Here is a 25,929-nt window from a genome sequence, read left to right as displayed (position 1 = left end):
TTACAATGTCCTGGTCATCCCATATATATAACATCTTCTAACCTTTATGTAGCAAGTAAGACAGGGGTAGAAGGCCAGTAAGAGGGAAAGTCTTTCTCTGTTGATTTCTCTCTCTTGCAGAAAAACCAACAAACAACAAAGGAGACAAGCAATATTCAGACTTGGGGGTCTTGTTGGGCTCCTAGGGATCAAGCACCTTCCAGCTCAGAATTCTGCCATTCCTAGCGGGTTGCCCTTGCTCTGTGGTCAGAGGAAACATTCCTTCCAGATGGAAATATTGAGGAAGAGAAGAAAAAGGAGAAAGGGAAAAGAGAAGGTGCCAGATCTCTCTTAAGGAAGCTTCTTAGACACTGTCACACAATTCTTCTCTTATATCCCATTGGTCAGAACGTTGTCACATGACCACATCTAACTGCAAAGCACCTAGTAGGTTTATTCTTGTGTTTGATGGCCAACATTTATTTTACTCTTTAAGGAAAGGATAATAGATATTTACGGGCAACGAGCATATCTATCACACCTTACAACAACTCCACGAAGTAGGTATGACTAAACACATTGAATAAATGGGGAAACAGGCTCAAAGGGTTTAAGTAACTTATGTGAGGTTACACATCTAGAATGTGCTGTTGCCACTACTGAAGGTGGAAAATTTTATAGCAAAGGCTGTTTTATTTCCTCTATATGTTCTCATAATAAGAGCAGAATGACCTTTATATCAAAAGTTGTCCAATTTTCGAATAGTTGCATCGTATCTTTGGTTTTCAGTAGGCTGGCGAACTAAAGTATGTCACCTTTCTCTCGTATTTCCCTTGCCACTGACACCAGCCGAGTATAGACCACATCACCTGGTTATGACCATTGCCTGCTAATTAGATTCTCGAGTCTTGTGCCTTTCCAATTTGTTCCCCACACAGCAGGAGGAGTAGGCTTTTAAAAACCCAAGCCTAATAATCTTATTTCATGGCTGAAAAATTTTTTAAACTTTTCGCTGCTCTTTGTATAAAGACCAACACTATCACTGAGGCTCCCAGGCCTCGCATGGTCTGGCCCCATCAACCTTCCCAGCTTCCTAATGAGTCTCTCTCCTTCTCTATACTTCTTGGACTTCGGTGGACACTCTGGCTCCTCCTACCTTGAGGCCTTAACCATGCTCTTTCCTCTGTCCCGAGTCTCCTCCCCTATACCTTTGTCTCCTTAACATTTTAGATCTCAACTCTGGAAAGCCCTTCTTGACACCCCAGGCTAGATCTGCTCCTTCTAGTATGTGCTCTCAAAGCATCTGTGCTTATCTTTCTGGACTCTGAACACAGTTTGTCATTACATATATTTTTTATGTAATTTATGTATGGATGTGTATACATATAGTTTATGTTATTTTTTATGATTCTTCTGCTAGTCTGCAAGATCTCTGAAGAAAAAGTTTGTTTTCCTCACCATGGCATCTCTAGCATCTAGGGAAAAAATGTTTATGGAAGGAAAAAATAGTTCAATTTATAATTTCCAATTTTAGTAGCTAATTAATTTTAACTGAAATGGAAATATTACATTACCCATTCATTTGTTCGAAATATTTACTGAGCACCTACTATGCTCTAAGCATTGTTCTAAGCTTTAGAAATAACTTATTGAACAAGACAAAGTATGCTCCCACCTTCACAAAGACTACATTTGTACGGGAAGATAAAAAATGGATGGATGGATGAATGGATGGATGGATGGGTGAATTGATGAACAGATAGGAGGAGCGATGGATGAATGGATGGATGGATAGGAGAGACAGATAAAGGGAAGTGAAAGAAGGACAAAAGGAGAGAAAAAACACAGGACTTTGTTAACCGCTATAAAGAAAAATAAAGCAGAATCAGACAGGGGTGTGGGGGTGTGGGGATAGGATCATATAGAAAGGATGGCCAAGGAAGGCTTCCCCAGGGAGCTATTTGAACAGAACTGAATGATACTAAAAGGAAACCATGTAAAGATCTGGTCTCCAGGGAGACCGCAGAGCAAGGAGAAAGGCTCTGAGATGGGAACAGCAAGACCACTGTGGCTGGAACATACAGAATTCAACGCTGAGGTACAGCATTTCAATTCAGTGGGATAAACATGAAATATTCACTTTCCCAACAGCAGAATTCTTTTTCAAGTCTAAGTCCTCTATAAATTTGGTAAATACAGCAAGTACAATATAGAGTGTGGTGACCCATCATTTTAATCTACCTCCATGGTCACTCTTGATTAAAATTTGTGTTCAAATCAGTCAATTTTTCCTAATAATTATTTAGCAAAGAATTAACATCCATTGTATATTGTATCTTCAACAACAACAAAAAAGATGTAACACTTCCCAATTCATTTTATGAAGCTAGAATTATCCCATTACCACAACCAGAGAAAGACAGCATGACAAAGGAAAACTGTAGAACACTCATGCATGAATATAAATGCAAAATTTAAAAATATATATATTAGCTAATAAAATTCAGCAATATGTAAGAAAATTTATATTTGACAACTAATTGGGATTTATGCAAATCTGGCTCAATATGCAAGAATCAATATAATCCATAATATTAACAGCCTAAAAAAGAAAAATCATATAATCGTATCAATAGGTGCAGAAAAAGTATGACAAAATTCAACACCCTTTCATAATGTAAAACACTCAGAAAAATAGGAATAAAGGGGAATGTGCTCAACTTGACAAAAAGTTTCGGCAAAAACCCTAAAGCTAACATTATACTTAATGGAGAAAGACCAAATTCTTCCCTATAAGATCAGATTCTTATTCAACATAATGGAAGTTCTAGCCAATGCAAGAAGACACGAAAAGGAAACAGGCCAAATGAGTTTGAAAAAAATGATATAAAACTATCTCTATTTACAGATGGCATTTAGAAAAAACAAATAGGAGAAAATCTTCAAGATCTAAGAAGTAACTAACTTAAACTTGACATCCAAAGCATGACCCCTCAAATAAAAAATTGATAAATTGAACTTCACCAAAGTTAAAAACTTTTTGTTCTATAAAAGTCCTTACAAGAAAATGTAAAGATAAGCTACTCACTTGTACAAAATATATAAAACTCACCAAAAAACAAAACAAAACAGAGTTTGGGTTTTCTTTTTAACTCTCAAGACACAACAGTGAAACAACAATCTAGAAAATGGGCAGAATCATACACAGAAGAATTTCACAGAAGAAAATGAACAATGACAAATAATCACATGAAACCATGTTCAACATCATTAGTCCTTCGGAAAATGCAAATTTAAACTACCATGGAATAGGGGCTCAGTCGGTTGAGCGACCTACCCTTGATTTCAGCTCAGCTCATGATCCCAGGGTCATGGAATCGAGCCCCACATTGGGCTCTTCACAGAGCATGGAGCTTGCTTCAGATTCTCTCTCTCTCTCTGCCTCTCTCTGTTACTAAGGCTCTCTCTAAAATAAAACTTAAAAAAAATTAACTACAATAAGATACCATTACACATCTATCAGAATGTCTAAGTTAAATATATATATATATATATATATATATATATATATATATATATATATATTGACAACACCAAATGGTGGTAAGGATGCAAAGAAACAAGATACTGGTGGGAATGTAAAATGGTACCGCCCTTCTGGAAAACAGTTTTGGCAGTCTCGTAAAACCAAGCCCTGCAACTATCCTATCTATGACTCAGCAGTTGCATTCTTGGACATTTATCCCAAAGAAATGAAACCTTACATTTGCACAAAAACCTATATATAATTTTCATAGTAGCTTTATTTATGACAGCCCTACAACAGCCTGAAAACAACCCACAGGACTTCAGTGTGTGAATGGTCAAACTGTTGTAAGCCTGTGCCACTGAGTGGTTGTTGGGGGTTACAGATGGAGACAAGAAGGTGTGGCTAGGAAAGGGCAGCATGAGGAATCCTTGTGGTGCCAGAAATGTTCCATGTCCTGACTTTATCACTGTCAATATCATAGCTGGGATCTTTTACTATAGTTTTGCAAGATATGCCTGTGGGGGAAAACTGAGTAAGGTGAACATAGAAAATCTCTCTGTACTATTTCTTACAAATAAATGTATCTCTCTGATAATCTCAGGTGGCTCAGTCAGTTAAGCGTCTCTTGATCTCAGCTTAGGTCATGATCTCATAGTTCTTGAGTTCCAGCCCTGAGTTTCCGTGCTGATAGTGCAGAGCCTGCTTAGGGTTCTGTCTCTCCCTGCCCCTCCCCTACTTGTTCTCTCTCTCTCTCTCTCTCAAAATAAATAGACATTTAAAAAAGTTTACATCCAAGTCAATAGCTTTTTTCTGTGTTTCATGTTTCCATGTGCATTTCTCCATTCTAATATGCTTAGCAATCCTTCCTTATTCCAACATTATCAAATATGCATCTATATTTTCTTCCTTTTAGTTAAAACTTTTAAACTTTATTCTGATGTTTACTTGGTATATATAAAAAAAAAAAAAAAAAAAAAAACCTCAAGGGATGGCTGGGTGTCTTAGTTGGTTAAACATCCGACTTTGGCTCAGGTCATGATCTCAAGGTTCATGAGTTTGAGCCCCGCATCGGGCTCTGTGCTGACAGCTCAGAGCCTGGAGTCTGCTTCAGATTCTGTGTCTCCCTCTCTCTTCTGCCCTTCCCCACTTGCACTCTGTCTATCTCTCAAAAATAAATAAACATTAAAAAAAAAAAAGCTCGATCTTTATTTTTTCAAAGCAATTTTTTTTGTTAATTAACCCCTCGATTTTCCACAGGTTCTAACGTTTCCTTGATCATGCACAAACTTCCAGAATACACTAGGAACAGTTTTCTTCACCATTCTTACTGTTTATTTTTCCTGGATGCACACAGAATCTTTTTGTCGAGTCCCAAAATAGAAATTCTTCATGATTTTGTTAGGATCTATTAAACTTATAATTAATTATGAAGGAATTAACATATTTGCAATGTCCAATTTTCCCAGTCAGGAATAGGGTTCACCATTTATTCATACTCTTTTCTATCGCTCAGCCAAGTTCTATAATTTTCTTCTTATAAGTCCATTTATTTGTTGCTAGAATTATTCCTAGGTTTTGTTGCTCGTGACTAGAATCTGTTCCCATACAGAGGAGGTACATGTTTGCTTTCCTAGCTTTATAGAATCTATGTTTCTACAGCAGAGACTAAACAGAGGAGAAAAAAAATGGGTCTTTCTACCTACATTTAGGCAATTAGTTATAGATTACTAATTGTCATTTTCATCGGTCTTGAATTTAGTACAAATCCTTCCTGATATTATCACTAATGCGGAAGGCAGTCCTCATTTCTGTTTTCTTTTTTCTTGTGTCTACATGGATACTCTAAACACGGAATTTTGAAACAGGTCCCAGCCATCCAAAGTACTTTCCTACTAGGTGTATTTTGCCATATTATTTGCGGTCATATCTTAACAGATTTTGCCAAATGTTGTCCTAAAACCACGGAACCCGAGAGCTATGTTATTCCCTGATCTCATAGCTCAGTAAAATGCTTTCACAAAAGGAGATGAGATTCGTTTGGCATGATTTGTCCCTGGTGACTCCCTGTCTTCTAGCCATCAACACATTCCTTTCAAAGTGCTCATAAGAAGACAGCTGCTTATTAGACCAAACGTTGACCAAAGTTATTAGTCTGTAGTTTCTGGAGTCCACCACTTTTCAAAACTTGTGACATTTACTTGTCATCAGTTTTCTGACTCCTCTCTTGTTGTCCATGATTTTTCTAAAGATTACCAGAGGTGACTCCCTGATTACGTATTTGAACTCCTCCAGCACCCTGGGAGGAGGCTTGGCTGTACCTGAAGACATGAGCTCATGGCATGAATTACGGCTTGCTCTCCATGTCTAGTCATTTCGAGCTGCACTTCCTTTATATATAGATTGTTCTACTCTGTTAGAATTCTGTGACTCAACAGAACCAGCAGCTGTGGGGATGTCCCTGTCCTTACCAGGAACACAGCTTCAACCAGCACAGAAAGCAAAGGGCCTCCTGACTTGCGATCAGCAACAACATCCAGATTCACGGTGGCATGGTTTACTCTCTGATCCGGGTGTTTCCCTGGTTTCTCAATTTCAGGGCCACGTCACCTGCTTGTTTTCTCTCATGCACCTACTCATTCTGAATACCCAGCTCGAACTTCTGGACTTCAGTCTTGTCCCTAATGCTTGAATCAGAACGGGCATTGAGACTTTAGGACGTACACCTGCCGTGTTGTTTCTGGTTGTACAGCCCTACAGCCAGGTCTCGAGCCTTTACACCAGGCCACCCTCTGGCCTGCCCTGCTCTTGATGCTCGTATTGGTTCCACTGTGCTTTGTCATCATGAAGTCACACACGCTGGGTGCCCGTGTCTCAGGCAGCCTCTCCCAGACTCCGCTGATATCACCATGAACTTGTCAAACCAGCATGCACTGCAGCACAAACTACTGACCCCATGGCCACAGTTCCTGCTCTCTGAGGACAGACTGTGTCCCATGACCGACATGCTTAAACCGCATCCCATCCTACCCCACACCCTCCCTGAGCAATTCAGTTCTTGTCAGAAGACCCTCTGTGGCTTCTTTGCACCCACCGTGAACTGGATCTTGCCATATGCCGACAACTGATGAACGTTTGTTGAAATGATTTAAATAATAATGATAGATCTACACTCACTTTAGTGACGGCTCTGCAAGCTTTGTAGCTACCCATCTTCACAAAGCAGATGTGCCCTCCCAAAACCAAAGTCATCTTTGCCAAAGCCCGGACAATCCATTACACCTCCAGTCCACACCTGAGGTGAGACAGAGCTCTCTCTGTCCCCATGCAACTGCCCAAGACCCTTAAGCTACATGTGATTCAGACCTGGAACATTAGGCATCCCTAGGACCCCCTCGGCTCTGGGTTCCTTATTCTAGTGCCCAGCTTGACTCCCAGGATGGAACCCACTCATAGAACTCACACCACTTCTCCGGCAGGAGACCCTAGGTTTCGCGCAGAATATTTACTGCTAGGGGTCCAAAGGATGGCAACCAAATGTGCCAGAAGTAAACCGTCTTCCAGGACCTGTGTGAAGACATAGCAGCTGAGACATTTCTGTCCCACTCCACAGGATTGTTAAGCTCTGATGCATGGGACACAGGTTTCATTCCAACACATACGCTTCCGTGGGGACCAGAATATCCCTAATTAATGAGCAACTCCACCCATTCTCTTACCTCACTGTAGGATCACCAGAAAGTTCTGTGTAAACGTGGGAACTATGGTTAATCAGCAGGATGTTAATTAAATTACCATTTGTCAACTTTTATTTTCCAATAAGGACTTAAGTGGTATAAAAAATTCACTTGTTTCTAAATAAAATGATTTTATTATATCTAGATAATAAGGCGTTTATGAGAGACAATTGCCTATCACACTGATTATTCATATATTCAATTTTAGCCTAATCCACTGTAGCAAAAGCTATTCAGAAACAGTGCACAGCTGCCCTCTCGTGGCACTTTCATGTAATTAAATCTATTAGTGTTTAACTACCAGTGATTCAATCAGTTACGCATTTTTTAAAGGTCACCATATATCACTACTCTTCTTCTGAAATTACTATTGGGAATGGTCATTTACAAAACACCGTATGTAAAAATATGCCAGCTCTATCGGTTTAATTAGAACATATTTGTGTAAATATCTAAATATTTTAAAAGTAACGTGATTTACTCTGTCTAGGTCCTCTCTTAACTTACATACCCAGAAAGTCTTTTTTTTTTTTTTTAAGTTTATATAGTTATTTTGAGACAAAGAGGAGAGAGGGTGAGTGGGGGAGGGACAGAGAGAGGGAGAGAGAATCCCACAACATGAGGCTTGAACTCACAAACTGTGAGATCATGACCTGAGCCGAAACCAAGAGACGCTTAACCGACTGAGCCACCCAGGTGTCCCATATCCAGAAGTCTTAACATCATCATTCCCTTATACTCAATTAGCACTCAATTAATAATCTGTTCTTACTGAGCATGTGGATTTGCACTAATCCTTCACTACCAGCTGCTCAATGGCCCCTTAGTGAGTTCTCTTTTATAACAATTGATAAGGGTGTCCCTCACAGGAGGCCATTTGAGGCCTCTGTTGCCATTTATTAAGCACCTACCATGAGAACATGCTTAAAAGGGAAAACCTATCTCCCATGAACAAAGAAACTCAGGAAGGCTTAGGAAATGTGAGGAGGCTCCAGGAAGCCAAAGGTGGGCCCATTCTGCAGCCTATAAGTCTGCCCACCAAGACGGCTACTCTTCTTTGGTAGAAGAATAAGCCATCTCCACAAGTTCATGGTCAGCCAGCAGTTTGGCATCCTGGAAACAATCTGATTAAGGTGAGAGGAAAGCTTAGACAAGGAAAACAAGTTTATCATCAGTGTTGACACAAAGGAATGCTCTGTGTCCTTATTACGTTGTTGTATTTTCTTATTATGTGCTATATGGTTCTAGCTCTGTAGAAAATTTTCCTGTCTCAGGAAAGGGTGGATTAAAAAAAAATTGAAAGCAAGACATATTGTTTGGGGGCAGTTAGGGACTGTATTTCTGCACTGCTCAACACTGACTTGGTGACTAACACAATAAACAGGTAGAGAGAGGATCCAATAATGAATGACGCAAGGGGACCATCCCGTTGTGCGATCTCAGTCCCCCGCCTCCTGGTAGATAGGGCTTCTAGAATAACTTACAACAACGCGATGGGAATAAAATATGTGGGGAGAAAATATAAGCTTCAGTGCAACATCCTGTGACCATAACCAGGTACGCATGGAGGTGACAAGGGTGGGTCTTAGAAGACTGTCAAGGTGGGGAAAAGGTGAGGGATGTAGGGCAGGGAGATTGTACCCCTATATTGCTTTAATATAGTAATCAGACTCCTCCAGTACAGCGGGTGGTGGGTTCCAGAGTGGGTGTAAAAGGAAACTGATCCAGCTACATTGACGCGAACCTGATAGAGGAGAGAGGTCTGCAGGCGGGCTGTCTAGAAAACCATCCCTCTGTAGAGTGTAATTAAATAGCAGTGATTCAGGGTGTGTAGCAGTAGATTGCTTGTCTCAAGATCACCGCCAAGGGTTGGATCAGAGGAAAGACCCAGGGCACAGCCTCGCTGCCGAGCCCAGCTTCCTGAGGCAGTGCGACACAACAGAACCACAAGAGAAGGAATGGTAGCTCTTACGCTCCTGTCCTCGCTCTGCAACTAACTCGCTGTGTGACTTTTGGCCAATCACCTCGCCTTCGTGGTTCCTGGTTTCTTCATCTTTCAGATGCCTTCTGTGGGCACTCAGACAGTCCCTCCTTTATTAAAGCTATCTAAACTCAACTCCTGGGGCACCTGGGTGCCTCCGTCAGTTAAGCTATCCAACTCTTAATATCAGCTCAAATCACGGTCTCACAGTGCGTGAGTTCAAGCCCCGTGTCGAGCTCCTCAAACAGCGTGGAGCCTGCTTAAGATTCCTTCTCTCTCTGTCTCTCTCAAAATAAATACATTTTTAAAAATAAAGATAAAAAAAAATAAACTCAACTCTTTCCAAATAAAAATAAAAAAGTAAACTCAGCTCCTTCCAAGCTACATCTGATTGTGTCTGGCTGCCCACAAGCAAATATTTTTTCATTCATGCCGGGCTACCCTGGGTCCCCCCAAAATTCATACGTCATAGTCCTAATTCCCGGTACCTCAGAATGTGACTGTATTTGGAGATAGGAACGAAGTAGTTAGGTTAAATGAGGTGATAAGGACGGGCCTTAATCCAGTAAGGCTGCTATCCTTACAAGAAGAGGAAATTTGGACACAGATCGGGCACAGAGAGGAGACCACGTGAACGCACAAGGGGAAGAGGGTCATCTGTAAGCTGAGAAGCGAAGATTCCGAAGAAACCGTCCTGCTCACATCTGGATCTTGGACTTCTAGGCTCCAGAACTATAAGAAAATTAATGCCTATCATGGAAGCCACCATTGGCCACCTAGCAAAGTGAGATAGTTCCGCAGTCTGTTTCCTTTCTATTTGTACTTCCCTTGACTTAGCCAGTCTTCAAAACTTATGGACACAGTCTCCACGTCACCCTTCTCCCGTTCTCGCCTGGAAAACTCCCTCTCCCCCCACCCCTTCTCTTCTCTCTGCCTCTCTCTCTGGTCTGCGTACTGTCTGTGAGGTTTTAACACACACAATTGTATATGTAAAAACGATGGCATTAACATGCACCAGACGTAAAGCGGTTTCTGTAAGGAAAAGGCGTGCTCGCAAAAATGAAAACAAACAATGGCGTCCTGGGTCAGAAAGGGTTCAATGAAACAGACAAACTGTTGCGAGGAATGTAAATTACTAGCAACTTTCTGGAGAGCAACATCAAAAGTTAAAGAAAAAGACCCCAAAACGAAACATAACCAAAAGCTGAATATCCCAGGCAATGAAATAGAAGACCAGGAAGTTAGAGGAGAAATGAACTGCAAATGGCCGGTGAGCATGTGAAGAAAAATGTTCAGCCTCACTCACAATTACAGAAGTGAAAAGGTATAAAAGACACAATCCACGCATGGTTGGTATCTAAATTGGTAAACCTTGCTGAGTGACCAAAAAACAACATTTATTAAAAGCCTTAAAAACTATAGGTTCCTTTTGTCCCCGCCATTCCGTTTTGAGCAATTTAACTGAAGAAAGTAATAATGGAAACCACAACATGAAAATGGGGAAACAACCTAAACGTCCAGTAAGGTTAAACAAATAACAATTCATCGATATGATAGTTTCAAAAACGTACTTAAAGATAAAAAATTTTCATTATACAATATTGCATAAAATCATCTGTAAGACAGTTATTGTCAAAAATAGATGCATATGTATAAAAAAGTCTTCTGCAAAGATGCATGTGAACACCAATAATTTTGGATAGTGAGTTTGTAAGTCACTTTTTCTTCTCTGTACTCTTCTGAATGGTTTCCAGTTGACATGGGTCACTTTTTTAAGTAGAGAAGCAATACATTCTTTTAGAAACAGGAGACAGAGGGATGGGGTAGAAAAGGAAAAGAAAAGAAAGGGGAAAACAGGAACACACACAACTGGGAAGGGGGTGCTTTGTCACAGTGAGCCCCAAGCCCATCTTATTGTGCAAGTCTGAACCCCGCGGCCATTGCAAGGTGGGCACGCATTATGTATTAAAAAATGTTTGTTGGGGCACCTGGGTGGCTCAGTGGGTTAAGTGTCAGACTTCGGTTCAGGTCATGATCTCATGGTTCGTGAGTTCAAGCCCCACATCGGATTCTCAGCACTTGAGTTGAAGCCCCACATCGGGCTTTAAGCTCTCAGCAAATATCTCCTGCCTCCCTCCCTCTCTCTCAGTCCCTCCCCTGCTTGCTCACACACACTCTCTTTCTTCCTCCCTCCCAAAAATAAACATTAAAAAAAAAAACCTCTTTAAATGTTTGTTGAAATGGCATTTAAAAACCAACTGAGTGGGATCCTCAGATGGTCTAACCACCCCACAGTACAAGAGGCTCGCGTGTGGACCCGACGGCAGCTGAATGGACCCTACTTCTCGGGAGAAGGAAAGGCGGGCCTTGGAACAGGAGCACGTATCAGTCAGAAGACCCTGGTCCCCTTTGATCTTCCTTCACAGCTGCAGGATATGACCGTCCGCACACCATCATCACTTCCGCTACTCCAAGCGTCCTTGCCTGGTCGGGGTGATCAGAGTCGGCCACCGCCGGGGATCACGCTCCTCGGGGCTCGCAGCCGGGCCGCAGAGCCCTTCCTGGGACATTAAAGGACCAAGAGGGGGCAAGTGAAGATATGTGCTCATCCTCCTGCCTCCCGTTTTAAGCAGATGGAGAGTACCTCAAGAAAAGCAGTGTGACAGGAGGGACCCAGGGACAGACGACAGAGGAGCTGTGTTTTTATCCACCCTTCAAACCACGTGCCATTTGGTTTCAACAGTCACCAATTTTCTCACGCCCTGCTCCTCTGGTCTTTCAAAGGAGACAACCATGCCATGCCTTTCTGAAGGTGGGGCGGGGCGGGGAGGGGGTCAGACTAAACACCTCTGCTCCCCTGAAAGTCCCCGAGTCTCAGGGGAACACGCGTGGAAGGTCAGGACCCGTCCAGTTCAGGAATGCGACAGTACCCGAACTCAACAGGACACAGAACCCATTTGCTCCCCTCAGGTGAACACAACTTTCTCAGATTAAAAAAAAAAAAAAAAAAAAAATCCATAAAAAAGCTGGGCCATCACACCATCCTACGTTCCAAGAACATATCCCAACCGGTACTCACACGAGGCCAATTTTCAGCATTTTCCAGATGCATTCCGAATCTCGCTTTCCAAAATAAAGGGAAAGCCACACAACTGCACGCAGCATTATTTTGTGGACGTGACATGCAAAGGCGAGAAAGGATAAACGGGGACATTCTACTTCCTGTCACTGACATAATTTTGAAAGATGAGAACCCCATCCGCCCAGTCCATCATAATCTAGATCTGTGCATAAATATAATTAAATTGAATCTGTCAACTGCCCAAGGGTTATATATCACGAAACTACCATTTTCGGGCCTCAGTCGTGATCACGTAATGTATATCAAGACCAGAAGTCCCCTTCCAAGTTCTGAAAATGTTTCAATGTGTTTCAAACATGAAACCTTTCCATGAAACTAAGAGGCTGGCACATGATTATTGTTCCCCTACCATAAACATTTTTTTTTTTATTTGCCTGCTTTGAAAATAAAATCATTATTGGAGCCCATCGTCTTCCCCCACGTTCCAAGACATAAATCACAGAAAACGAAAACATCTCCTTGTGCCTGTCCCTTGTTCTTCCAGGGGGAGGGTGGCCGCGGGCAGACAGGAGCCACATTGCCTGGCCCACTGGGGGCTGGCGCTCAGACACAGCTGAGAGGAGACTTCGCGGGTGGGTCACACAAAATAAGTTAATCCCATTGGGTTTTCAGGCACCTCTTCTCCCAACCCCACTAAAATGAATGTAAACCAGTGGGAATATGGTTTTAGACAAAAGAAACCATGTGTCATTACAATACAAATATAACGCTGTAGTTGGCTCATATTTTCCAAGAATTTCCTTCTTGGAAAAAAAAAAAAGTAATCCAGCAAAAAGATACAGAGGTCCAGAAATCCCTTGGTGGCACTGACTTGAAAGTCAAAACATTTCTTAAGGTGCCCTGGGTGACTCAGTCGCCTAAGTGTCCAACTCTTGATTTCTGAACAGGTCATGATTTCACAGTTCATGAGATCGAGACCCAGGTCTGACCCTGTGGTAACAGTGCAGAGTCCCCCTGGGATTCTGTTCCTCTCCCTCTCTGTCTGCTCCCCCGCTCCTCACGCTGTCTCACGCTCTCTCAAAATAAACTTAAAAAGAAAAAACTCAAAAAATTTCCTTCAAAAAGATGTATATGAAGCCAGGAGATACTTGTGTATATCAAGGAATGCTCCCACAACAAGCTTTTTTATTAGGCATGGATTAAGGGAACCAAATACATCCAAACTATCATCATTCGTTAATTTAAATGGGGCAAAGGTACCCAAGATAAAGTGCAAACATACCGTCTGACTTTTAAAGGAGGCAAAGGTTCAATATTCTTGCTAGAATTCCATATGCACCGCTATGATTTACCTCAGAGCAAGGACTTATTATAAATAATTACCAACAACTTCCTTGCATTGCGAATAATTTTTCCCTATGTTGCCTGGTTAATGTAGCAAATCTAACTCATATCACATATTAGATGGAAATGACAACTCCCAAATCTGTGAAATCTAAAAAGGGAGAGAATAAACAGCATTTTAATCAATGGTTCTGCTGCAGACTGTATGAAAATAAACTCCAGTAAACACATGCTTTTCAAAAACATTCAGAGAGGAAGACACAGGAAAGCCTATGTAATAACCAGTTGTCCAAAAAGGAAGTGAAGTATTCCACATCTGTACAACTTTGCGTATATAATTAACTCTTTGCAACCTGCTCAATTTGTTTTTAGCGTAAAAAAAAAATCTTAAATTTTGTTTTTAAGTTTGTTTATTTTGAGACAGAGACGGCATGAGTGGGGACGGGGCGGAGAGAGAGAGAGGGAGAGAGAGAATCCCAAGCAGGCTCTGCACTGTCAGCACAGAGCCTGATGTGGGGCTCAAACCCACGAAACCGTGAGATCGTGACCTGAGCCAAAACCAAGAGTTGGCTGCTTAACCGACTGAGCCACTCAGGCGACCCTAAAAAAATCTTAATCAGAATAATAGAAGGGCAGTACCTTCTATTCATGCATGGTGCATGCCCTGACTTTTGTCCACAAAGAATCTCACTTTATTAAAATTACAAAGCTGCCATTGCTGCTTAAATTAAAAATTGGCCGGAGACTGTAGCATTTCTATTGCAAACTGCCCACGATAAAATATCCCCCCACGTCTAATGCTTGGATGGACAGAGACCATTGCCAGCATAGCTTCCAGCACTCAGTTCCCACAGCAGCTGCTCAGGAAAGCCCCCCACCCCCTCCCCATGGGTCCACAGCTCACCCCTGCCCAGCTGCAAGAACTCGGGGCACACTAGGCTTCCTTTTCACAGCATCTCTTACAGTGCAATCGGGCAATTATCTAAGTATACGCAAGTATATACGAGTGTATAAATGTGTATCCTTGGTCGTTTAATGCCAGCCTCCCCTACCAGTTCATAAGCTATAGGAGGAAAGTTCTGTGTTCTGTTCCTTAGAGCACATAAACACTAAATCAATAGAGGCTAAATGTATAAATCACAGTTACTGCTTCATCCGCCTTAAACAGCTGTCACTGAGGAAAACCAGAAGTAGGTATTTCTATTAGGTGAACGTGATAAACTCTACACTCCCAAAACCCACCTCGAATTGGGTATTTATGAAAGCTCTGCAGAAAACAACTACGCCCTCATCCCTGGAGCACCAGTGCCAATGTCTCTCTCTAAGGTGGCCCCATTTACTCCCTTCTTCTTTGCCAAACACAGAAATCAGCGAGAACATTCCTCTTAAAGCTCCAAGCCCTTCTTTGCACATACACACTGGCTGCAGTTAAATGCATTTGATATCAACTATGGACACCCTTCCTAGGACCCCGGGAAACAACTTCTAACTAAAGTCATTTTCAATAGGATAAATAGAGTAGAACATATCACAAAAGAAAATTACTTAAGACAACCTGGGAACGTTTGAACTGTAACAACGTAATTGGCATTCCAGTCACTTCTATCATTCAGTGTTTTGTGGAGGGGGACATCGTGCATATCTTTCCATCGTTCATGAAATTTGTTCCTTGTCCAGGTAAGAGAAGGTGGCCTCACAGTGGCAGCAGGACCGAGCCTCGGGCATGTGACACGAAGTGTCACCCTCTGCAGCAAGGTTTGGGGCTCCTGAATGGTGGGCACCACCTATTAACAAGAATCAAGTTTCTTCCCGTCTCTTTATGGCTCTATCATATGCCATATGTCACTACTGACCTTTACTTTTTCCTCTGTCTACTCTCAATACATTTCCCCCACTTCGTGACTTTACTTACTCATGACTCCTGCTTACTCAAAGCGAGGCTTACTCCTGACTTCCTTCTTTTCGCCTTTTAACTTTGTAATACAACCAGTTAGCCAACTTGCTCTATGTCGTGAACTCGGTCTTGTCAGAGAGATCTGGACAGGATCAGTCACCACCATCCCTGTTGGACCAAGTTCTTGTGCAGTCCCCATTCAGGGCTCCCAGGCAGCCTATGAGTTGGTCACCTAGACCCAATCAGCTGTGATCGGGATGGTGAGATGACACGAGATAACAAAAATTAATTTGGGCCACCGTGGTCTTGGATAGCGGCCCTCTGGAAAACCTGGGCTAAGAACCAGAAACTGATTCATTTAAAGAACAATCTAATAACTAGATTTGGGCCGCAGGAAAATTCCTTACTCTCTCAAGTGCATTTCTCTGTTTCAGTCTACTATTCTCTTTCATGTTTGCTACTTCTTAAAAAAAAAAAAAGTAGAAAAGTGTTAAAGATCAAATGCCATGGTATAAATACAAAATCAGTAACTAGGTCCTTTGTTCTCATATTGACTTTGTACCCTTTAACTCTGTTTTCTCATTCTGTTTTTCATAAGTCTGCTCTTCCCAAATACAAATATAATAGACAAAGCCCTGAGAATTTTGCTTAGAACTGCAGAAAGTAGTTCAAACTTGGCCCATATCCAGTTTTCTGCCACCACAAAACTCTTATTCAATCCCCCTGTGTAGGAGAAGAAGATCACAATAAAGAAAAGAACAAAACTTTCCTTCTATCTACTTTTTAATTTGTTATGTCCGAGTATTTTTGTAAAAAAAAATTATTTTGGTCGCCTTCTCGTGGTCACGTAGATCTCAATTACCTAGAACACTGATGTCACAATGTTTAAGTTAATAAAATTATAAGCATGATATATCCTAAATCCAAATTATTTTAGTTCGGGAAAAAAAAAAAAATCCTGCTAAGTTATTCATTACTCTGTGGCTTGGGTTATAAGGAGTAAATTTATTATCACAGAGGGAAAAAAAATAAGTAAATTCGTCAAATGAATAAATAATCTGTTCTGTAATTTGAAATATCATCAGCACATTGGATGACTAATATCGTACAAATATTCATTTGATACTTTTGGAATATGAAAAACAAAAGCTCAAGGTCAGGAAGACTTGTTTATTCTGTGAGTCAGTGTCCTAAATGTGTCATCCGTACTGTTTACCAGTTTACAATTAGGAGGGTTTATGCACCATGAAAGAGGAACTTTTACAAAATAATATAGTAAAGCTAAGATCCTAGTCCCGGTAGATTCCTAGGAGGGTACAAACAGGGACTAACTCGCTTTTTCCAACTAGGGGAAATTTAGGGGGAAAAAAGCAATTATGTGCTATGATAAATGAGCCGTTCTTAGCTGAGAAATCAGAGCAACTCCGTTTCATGTACTCGATTTGTGCATTTTCTGTGCTTTGCTCCGAGCTGTTCCTTTCATCTTGCTAACACAAGAAAATTAAAATTCTACCATTGAGAACATATGAGGAATTTAATCTTGAAAGAAGTGAACTACAATGCTGTCCTATTCTGGTGCTTTGATATAAACTCAGATACTGAGCCGGAAAAAGCATAAGATTATTATCATTTAAAACTGTGTTTATTTGGGGGAGGAAGACACGTTTTGAATGACTCTCTAATGGAAGTGCACTGAAGCCAGCAGATAACTACGGTGTGATTTAATGTAAGTTGTCACGGTAAACCTAATTCCCGGGGTAGCAGCAACGACCCAAGCACCAAGAGACCAAGGTGAGAACCAAGAAGTAGAACCATTTTGTTATATCCTGCATTTATTTAAGCAAACCGAATGTGTAGAGATAGGAAATTAAAGCGTTGTAATGTCTTACAAATACAGAAAGAAGACACAGAATAATAATACCCTGAAGAGAGTGCATCCGAACACAGTTGTATCACAGAACATCTGCAGTGACCACATTGAAGCCATGGCCGACACATCCACCTGTCATTCTTGTTCTGACATCGTTCAAGGAGATTTAATAGATCAATCGGCGATTTGCTTTTTCAACAAATACCACTACTAATGATTATAGTAGCCTTGAAGGGTTTGTGAGTGACTATACTAAACATACATGATGCTCGGCTTAAGGTGTTATTTCAGTGCCGTTGTACATTATCCCGGGGGAAATAATGTCTTAGTACACAATTACTGTGACATCCACTAAAATGTGAACTAGTTTGCATAGGTTAGTCCTTTGGGCAGCACGATGTTGCTCTAGTCCACCAAGGCTTAAAGATTCACAGTGTAGAGGAAAAAAACATGAATTAAAGCATTTCTACTAAAATATATTTTAATAGCTGGTGTTAATTTGCATAACAAAAGCCAAATTATGTTCATAACATCATATCATTCTATAAGCCCCTTCATTTCAAAAAACATCGTTTCCACCCAAACCGTCTGCTCTCAAAGTTAGCACAACCTTGCAAATGAATCATCAACCACAACTGCACATTTTTGAAGCGAACGGAATCCAAACTACACATTGGTTTAGTTCTCTATTCCCATCACAGGTCAAAGGCCAACGTGTCCACACTACGCCTGCCACAGGTCTGGTGCTGCCTCTAAAGGCTCCGCCATTCATTGTATGGACACCAAAGAAATGGGACTGTGATGCGGTTTTCTCTTTACCTTCAAAGCAAATCATTCTTTACAGCAACTGGATTACAAAGAAGCGTGTACTATGCGAACGGGACACCGTGTAGCAAACACAAAAAGCATCTGAATCCCATGGCTATACTGAAGTGATATGGACAGCTGGGGAGAAGTCTGCCCTTGGGATCCTTCCAGGCTTGTGGACTCCAGCGGTCTAGACATCGTGAAACGACGGCCACACAAGCATCATACAATGTCCTGATTTTTTTTTTTTTTTTAATGAACAGTTGACAGCTGCCAAGGGCCATGGAATACTTCAGAAAGAGACTTCCGTTTTAGCATTTTTAACTGAGTTCGCGTTGTTCCTGGCTTCACTGAAGCTTTCTCGCCTCGGAGTCACGTTACCCAGAACATGCACGCTCTAGCCACTTTTAGATTATCAGAAGCAAATAGCTAAGGTATAATGACATTTATGAAGTGAATCTCATCTTCTGCAATGAATTCAGCCTCATAACATAATGCTTCTATCTTACAATAGGTATTTTAAGTCTCAGGCCTGAAGTTAATGTTTATGCATCCTGACTATATATATAAATCCACAAAGAACCTTTCAGAAATAGATGGGGAAAGTCAGTGTTTTCTAAAGTTCTAAACCTTTACAGGTAAAATACAATCGGTTACCACCTTCCGGATCTGTCAGGAGCGTCTCACTCCTCCACCACAAAAATACCAGTCGTGTATAATAAAATATTACTATAGAATAGATAGAAGTTTGCTTGCTTGCTTGGTTTTCTTTCCAAGACCATCATGGATTAACAAGGGCAATCAAAAAGGCACCTTTTTAAAATATATCTATATTATAATTTTGGTATAAACTCCATCCACTTTATATAGGGGATGTGTTATTAAAGGATCACACACGTTTCTTTATCTTTTCATTAAAAACATTTCGCTGCACATGGACGCACCTGAAAAAGAGATGTATGTACCTCCTGAACTTCACTGTTCGAGAAAAGTCTGGTTCCCACCCTCCGGCAGCGTCATCAAGCCCGACGGGGAGATGACGGGGGAGAAAGACCGCGGGCGGCCTGCCAACACCACATCTCCATCATCTTCGAGCAAAGAACCAAGCTCTTTGGCAAGAGAGGGGCCAGTCCAACCTCATCCATGTTCACACAAGGTGCCCGGAGAAATTGTGCTGGCAAATTCCTGTGTGGTCTCTGGAGGTGGGGGAAGCCTGAGGAACAGGCAGGGACCACGCGGGGATCTGACAACCAGATACAAATTTTAAACTGGGCTACGCTGCGGATGCGTAAACGAGGACAAGAAGGTGTGAAGAAATTTGTTTTGCCACAGGTGAGAAATAGAAATCCTCCCTAGAGAACGAGAATTAGTAAAAACGCTTGCTACAAAAACTGACAACAGAGGTCCTCTATCCTGTTGGCTCTGCTTTTCTCAAGAGAGACAGGATCCACGTGGAGTTGTGTTTTGGGAACCTTAGCACGTGTCAACCTGCTCCTTTGTGCTTTTTATCAGGCTTGAGAATGCATCAGATTCAGAAAATCAAGTGCATGCTCCCTGTGTTTGAACATTTCCCAGTCTCCTTTAACTTGATTTGTAAAAGACGGATTTTTTTTCCAACCCTTCTTTCGCCGCCAGCGTTATGTATGAGATACGGGTCGCCAAATTGAAGGGGGGAGGCGTGTGCAAAGTGGAACCCCTGTTTCGAGAATGTAGTTTTGAAAAATGATCCTGTAAAAATAGCACTTTGGTATTATACATGTATGTTTCCTGTATTTCTGCCGAGATGCTCAATATCCTGACAAGTTTTAATAACAGTGACATTATCAAGTTATGGTGGCGGGAGCACGTGACATCTCGGTCTCCCTCAGTCTTTATGGTAGAATAACTGCTCTCTAGTTAAGTTCTGAGCAGGCCTTGATTCCTAGAGGCTGGGAGCAGAAACATCCCGCTGTGCAAACATTATGGGAAGCTTCCAATCTTAGGAGAATTATTCCCCTAATAATTATTGACTTCTACATTCCATGAATCTGATTTTGAAATTAGTGGATGAGAATGACCGTGGAGCATCAAACTGCTGCCGTGCGGTATTTTCTCAAAATTATAAGCATCATGTCAAGTCTGCTGCTGTTCAAATGTGCTATTTCTCAAAAACTGTACCCGTCCCACACTTAGTCTGCAGATGTCATCAACGACTTCACAAAAAGTGGACTTGTCTGGGGGAAATATAAGTAAATCGAGCAAGTTCATTGCCCTAGGTTTTAATGCACAGAAATTTTTGTAAGAATGTTTCAATTTCAGCTTGTCTTTGTCGGTTTGCCTACGAGACGATCAAAACACGAATGGGGTCGATTTAATCATGACCGACCATTTCACTGATAGAAAAAATCAGTCCAGTTGGTTATGTAGTAATCTGTGAAACCCCCTCAAAAAGACTCTCTAGTTTTTTTTACCCAAATTCCTGTCTTTTCTTTTTCTGTGAATGTCTTACAGATGCAGCTCGAGTGTAACAAAGTTTTATTTGTTCTTTTAGCCGGATCGAATGAAACTATCGATTTTCAAAAGTATGCGCTAACTTTTCAAAAAGTATAAATAAGTTAGCATTTGGTTTTGGACTCCTAAACACTTCAAAAAAAAAAAGGTACTTTATAGGATGTTTTGTTAATTTCTTTGCATATACTATAGAAGGGAGATATCCCCAAGATCCATACATTTTACCATATTTCTGTGACTTGGCTTTTCCAGCTTCATCACTGTAGAGTGAGTCTGTAGAGCCAGACCTCCAAAAACACTACCCTCTTGCACGTCTGAACCCATCAGAAAAACACAGAGTCGCTGATGGACGTTCATTTCTCCAGTGATCTAGACTGTGGACCACAGGCGAACCTTCATGAGCCACCAGCAAGGGCTGTAGCATGGCTGTGAGTCCAGAAAGAGCCTGCAAGGTCTCTCATTTCAAATTCAAGACAGGACAACAGTTGCTTTTTTCAGTGGACAACCTCTTGGGCCTATACCTAAAATCTCGGTTGGCAATTTCACCTTACCCCCTGAATGTGGTTTAGAAAAGAAAAACCGGAAGAAAGTGGAAGGGAAGTCTTTCCAAGTCTAAGCGGTTTCGGTGGCTAGATTTCCATTCCCAGATCTGAATGCCGTTTTCCAAAATAGGAAACCGGCTCATCTCGGTGTGGAGGGGGGGACTTTTTGCTCATGTGTCTCCTCTAGTACACCGCGTCATCACTGGCTCCTAGTCCGTTTTCTTTCCTTTTCAATCAACGGCGGCATTAAGTTAATGAAAGTTGTTCAGTAAACACCTAAACCACTTATGTGCTAGAGTAGACGTCTATTTCCTAAAGGTGTAAATCCTTCGAAACTAGAGTGCAGGACAGCAAGAGGATCTCAAGCAACTTTTCAAAAGATGTTTTTCTGATGAGCTGGCCGCTAGAGGGAGGGGCTGTGAGGTTATCAGCCACGGTTTTTGTTTTCATAACAGGGACGGGCAGTGCGGCTGCCTATGTTACAGAGCTTGAACCTACGTGACATGCAGCAGGGTAAAAGCTACTAGGGAAAGAACAGCGATGACTTTAAACTTTGCCCTTTGCGGAGTAGCTGTGACATCATTTGGTCCTGACATTCTGTGCAGTCAAGCGTAGACTCGGGCCCACAGGATGTAAGTGGAGAGAAGGGTATCCCTTGATACAAATGAGAAATAAATAGACCCAAGTCAGCCTAGGGAACAAGGAAATGTCTGTTCGGTAGAAGTTTCTAGGTCCCTAAGGCCACCAGTCAGTATAATTGTAACCAAACTGTCATTCTGCCACTGCTTAGGTTTATTATATTGGGCAATTTTCACTTGAATTGGAAATTCCCCAATGACTCAAAAGCTAACTGTTTTTAAACCATTGGCCGTGTTACTGAATTAAGAGAATCAGCTTCTGGTGGTTCCAAAGTGACAGCTAAGAAGTTTCAGAGACTTGTTACATTTAAGGGACACTCAACATCTCTATTAAAGTCTACAAAAATACATTTCCCAGCAGTGTTCGAAAGCCAGTCAAAGGAAACCATTAACACAGTTAGCAGCACCAGGGTCTCCAGACCTAACGATTTTGTTTACAGCAATTCCTGAAAATGCTGCTGTTTTCAGCCCAGAAGTCATTCCCTCTTCCTGGTACCTGCGTGTCTAATTGTCAAAGTAGAGAGAGATTATTGTAAAATAACTGCCAAGTTGTCTTAAAAGTATCTTCTAGCCTTTAAAAAGATTAGGTCTAGTATACATTAGAATAAAGCTCAAAGACAAGGGGAGATAATTAATTAACAAACTCGATGTAATTCGCCGGGAGCATCCCCGTTTTCCCAGTTCTCTGCACCGTGCCGTACATCCAGCCGTCGTCAATGGGCTGCACGTTGACGATGTAGTCGCCGTCCCTGAAGGAGACTTCGTCTTCGTCCTGGGCGCTGTAATCGTACATGGCTCGGTAGGTCCTCTGAGAAAGGAAAGAGCGGGTCACGTGACGGATACGAACTAGTTACGGCCACAAATGCCAATCACGGCAAGCCAGCCCCCATGCGGTAAGGTAACTACGAGGAATGTTCCCCAGTATAGGACTTATTTCTGGAGATGTGCACACCTGAGCCTAGCGTCTGTCCCAGTTGTGTCCGGCTCCAGTTTACCAGTCTAGCAAAAAGGGTAATGTTTGGGGGCCCAGAATGGGGACAGAGAAAGGCCCTGGCTACAATCACCAGCCCATCAACAAAGTAAGCTTTGAAGCAGTAAAGCCACCTTCCCCAGCTACAGATAACCCCAGAGACCTCAGGTCATGGAGATTCTCCCCTCTTCCACATTCTTCAGAGAAAAGCTCTCCTAGTGGAGACAGAGCCACGTCACTGTTGCTGTCCCCCATCCCCGTCAGGGAGAGGAAATGAATTTTTCTTAAACAGATACAAAGGATTTTTGCTTCCTCTTAAAAACACGTAACACAAATAAAAGAAAAACACAGAATATACTTACTTTGTAGGTTTCTGAATCCCGGTGACAGAAATTTAGTACACAAGTGTTCTGAATATTGAGGTACGCATAACATAATAGGGAAAATTTTCACTTTCTAACTTTAAACTATATTACAAAGCTATAGTAATCAAAACACTGTGGTATTGACATAAACACATAGATCGATGGACCAGAACAGGGACCCCAGCAATAAACCCATGCATATATGGTCAATTAATTTATGATGAAGGGGCCAAGAATACATAACGGGAAAGGACAGCCTCTTCAGTAAATGGTGCTGGGAAAAGTGGACAACAACATGTGAAAGAATGAAACTGGGCCACTCTCTTACACCATACACAAAAATTAACCCAAAATACGTTAAAGACTTGAATGTTAGACTTAAAAGCATAAAACTCTTAGGGAAAAAAAAAAAAAAAACCACAGGCAGGAAGCTTCTTGACCTTGGTCTTGGAAATGGTTATCTGGAATTGATACCAAAAGCAAAAATAACCATGTGGGACCACATCAAACTAAAACGTTCCTGTGCAGCAAAGAAAACCACCAACAAAACAAAAAGGAACGTACCAACTGGGAGAAAATCTCTGCACATCACACGTCTTCTGTGTGGTTCGTATCCAGAATATAAATTTAGTTTCACCACCTTTGTTTTCATTACAGACCAAGAATTTAGTTAATGTGAACGTTGGAAAATCTCAAAATTCAGTGAATTCAGGGACTGAGGAAACTGGCTGAGACACAAAGAAGGTCAGAGCTGGTAAAGCTGAATTCCAACTGCTTAGAAGGACCGCTTGTTGCTGAGGGCTAAGGTTAAGCTACTGTGTCCGGAGGGTGGAGAGAATTTAGCACAAGATGCCCATGTGACTAGATGACCTTGAACAGTGCTTCCAAACTTCACATTTAGCGAAGCAATCAGGAAGTACTTCAAGATTTCCAATGGGAGGTTTCGAAGACATACGCTGGCCATGTCATTTGGGCTGTAGTGGCCATTTGGATTGCTGGCCATTTGGATTAATGTGACCTCATATTTGTGCTTTCTCGACCTGAAGGAAGATGACAGTTGGCTAATGCCCATCATGAGGTCACAATCAGGATATCGTTCTGGTAGAGTCTTTCTATGTTTTACTGGTTACATGTTTCCACATCATGCTTTCCTTTCTCAGTGGTTTACCTCTGTAAGTCTTTTGCTTTCTTCGAAAGGGTACAAACAGCAAGGTCAGCATTTACCCTTTATGTGAAAATGGAAAATATTCCATGCAAATCAATTCCATATGTATTTCTATTTTGGAGACAAAACGGGAAGAACAGGGAAGAACAAACACTTCAAACTGATACTTACTAGATTTGGTGAGTGCTGCATTGACCTCACGGATGACAGGCTGGTCTGGTGCATGTACCCATAGCCTTGAGAATGGCTTTGCTGATAGGCTCCAGGAAGGACAGGTGCTGCACATTAAACACACACACACAGATGCCTCAAAGCGAGTCTCAAAATACCCCTCCCAAGTCCTCAAGTGACGTCATGCTCTGCTAGAATCCTCTGAAACAAAATGCCATGTCCAGTGTCTTGTGCAATTGGGGTAGTAATGTTAATAGTGATCTCTAGATTACCACACATTTCGGCCACTAAGCACAGACAGAGGGAATCAGTTTAACACGCGGTGAAAACATGTTCTAGAAATATTTGTGTTACACGACTGCAGATGCTCCGTGCAAACAACACGAGTACAAAACAAAAATTTCCCATAACCTTTTAACAAAATCTCATTTTTACTGAGCTATGTAATCCCCCTAGACAGTTTCTAAAATAAAAAAAAGAAGAAGAAGAAGAAATGTTGGGGGCGCCTGGGTGGCTCAGTTAAGCGTCCGACTTCGGCTCAGGTCATGATCTCGCAGTTCGTGAGTTCAAGCCCCGCATCGGGCTCACTGCTGTCAGCGCAGAGCCCGCTTGGATCTTCTGTCCCCCTCTCTCTGTGCCCCTCTCCCACACTCTCTGTCTTACACAAAATAAATAAATAAATAAACTTAGAAATTTTTTTTAAATAAGAAATTTTTAGAAATTTAATCCGATTGGCAAACCAATGATAGAGTATAAATGTTTTCACAGAAATAACGGATGCTCTCAATATTTCAAGACATACAGCTGAATACAAGTTTACAAAGATGGTAAATATAGCATATGGTTAGCTTAGCAGTTAATAATGAGTCTATCCCCCTAAAAGAAGACTTTATTTAGAATATATAAATTCTCCATTTTATTTTGCCTGTAAGTCAAGACTAAATAAGTCGGCCGAATATGTTACAAAAGCTTAACAAATCAAACCATGTAAAGAATTTCATAAACATCCTTCTATGTCAAAAAAAAAAAAAAAAGCAAAAGAAAAGAAAATAGTAACATAACATTCACTCACTGTGTGCTCTTCTTATCACTAATTGGGACATTCAAAAGACATCATTCCTGTTTTGAAGAACACTGAATTCTAGAGAAACCAACAGAGAAACTAGATACAAACCCCACAAACTCAGTAGGTGGATGCTTGAGTGTGTGTTTCTAAGTATATTTAATTATTTGTAATCAGAAACATGGGGCTGGCTATGAATCAGAGTATTTTAGTAGCACGCCCTTCGTTGTATCTTGAATGATCATACGATACATTAGTAAGACTTATACATGTGCTATAAAAATCCATAATAGGTTGCCATTTTT

At 41.4% G+C, this 25,929-nt stretch overlaps 1 protein-coding gene across 1 annotated transcript in view; it reads right to left on the bottom strand.

The window, feature by feature from the left end:
* Positions 1-20,717: 20,717 nt before the first annotated feature.
* The window catches only part of NEBL (nebulette), a 106,770-nt gene continuing 101,558 nt past the window's right edge, over positions 20,718-25,929 (bottom strand). Inside the window, 2 exon segments of the mRNA XM_086714805.1 lie at positions 20,718-22,698; positions 24,562-24,668. Of these exon segments, the coding sequence (XP_086570931.1) occupies positions 22,522-22,698; positions 24,562-24,668 (284 nt within the window). The 3' untranslated portion in view covers positions 20,718-22,521.

The sequence above is a fragment of the Puma concolor genome, chromosome B4 (genome assembly GCF_028749965.1).
Source record: "Puma concolor isolate L17-30 chromosome B4, mPumCon1.1.hap2, whole genome shotgun sequence".
Classification (NCBI taxonomy): Eukaryota; Metazoa; Chordata; class Mammalia; order Carnivora; family Felidae; genus Puma; species Puma concolor.
The sequence above is the reverse complement of the archived record's forward strand: the minus strand, read 5'-3'. Positions and strand labels throughout refer to the sequence as shown.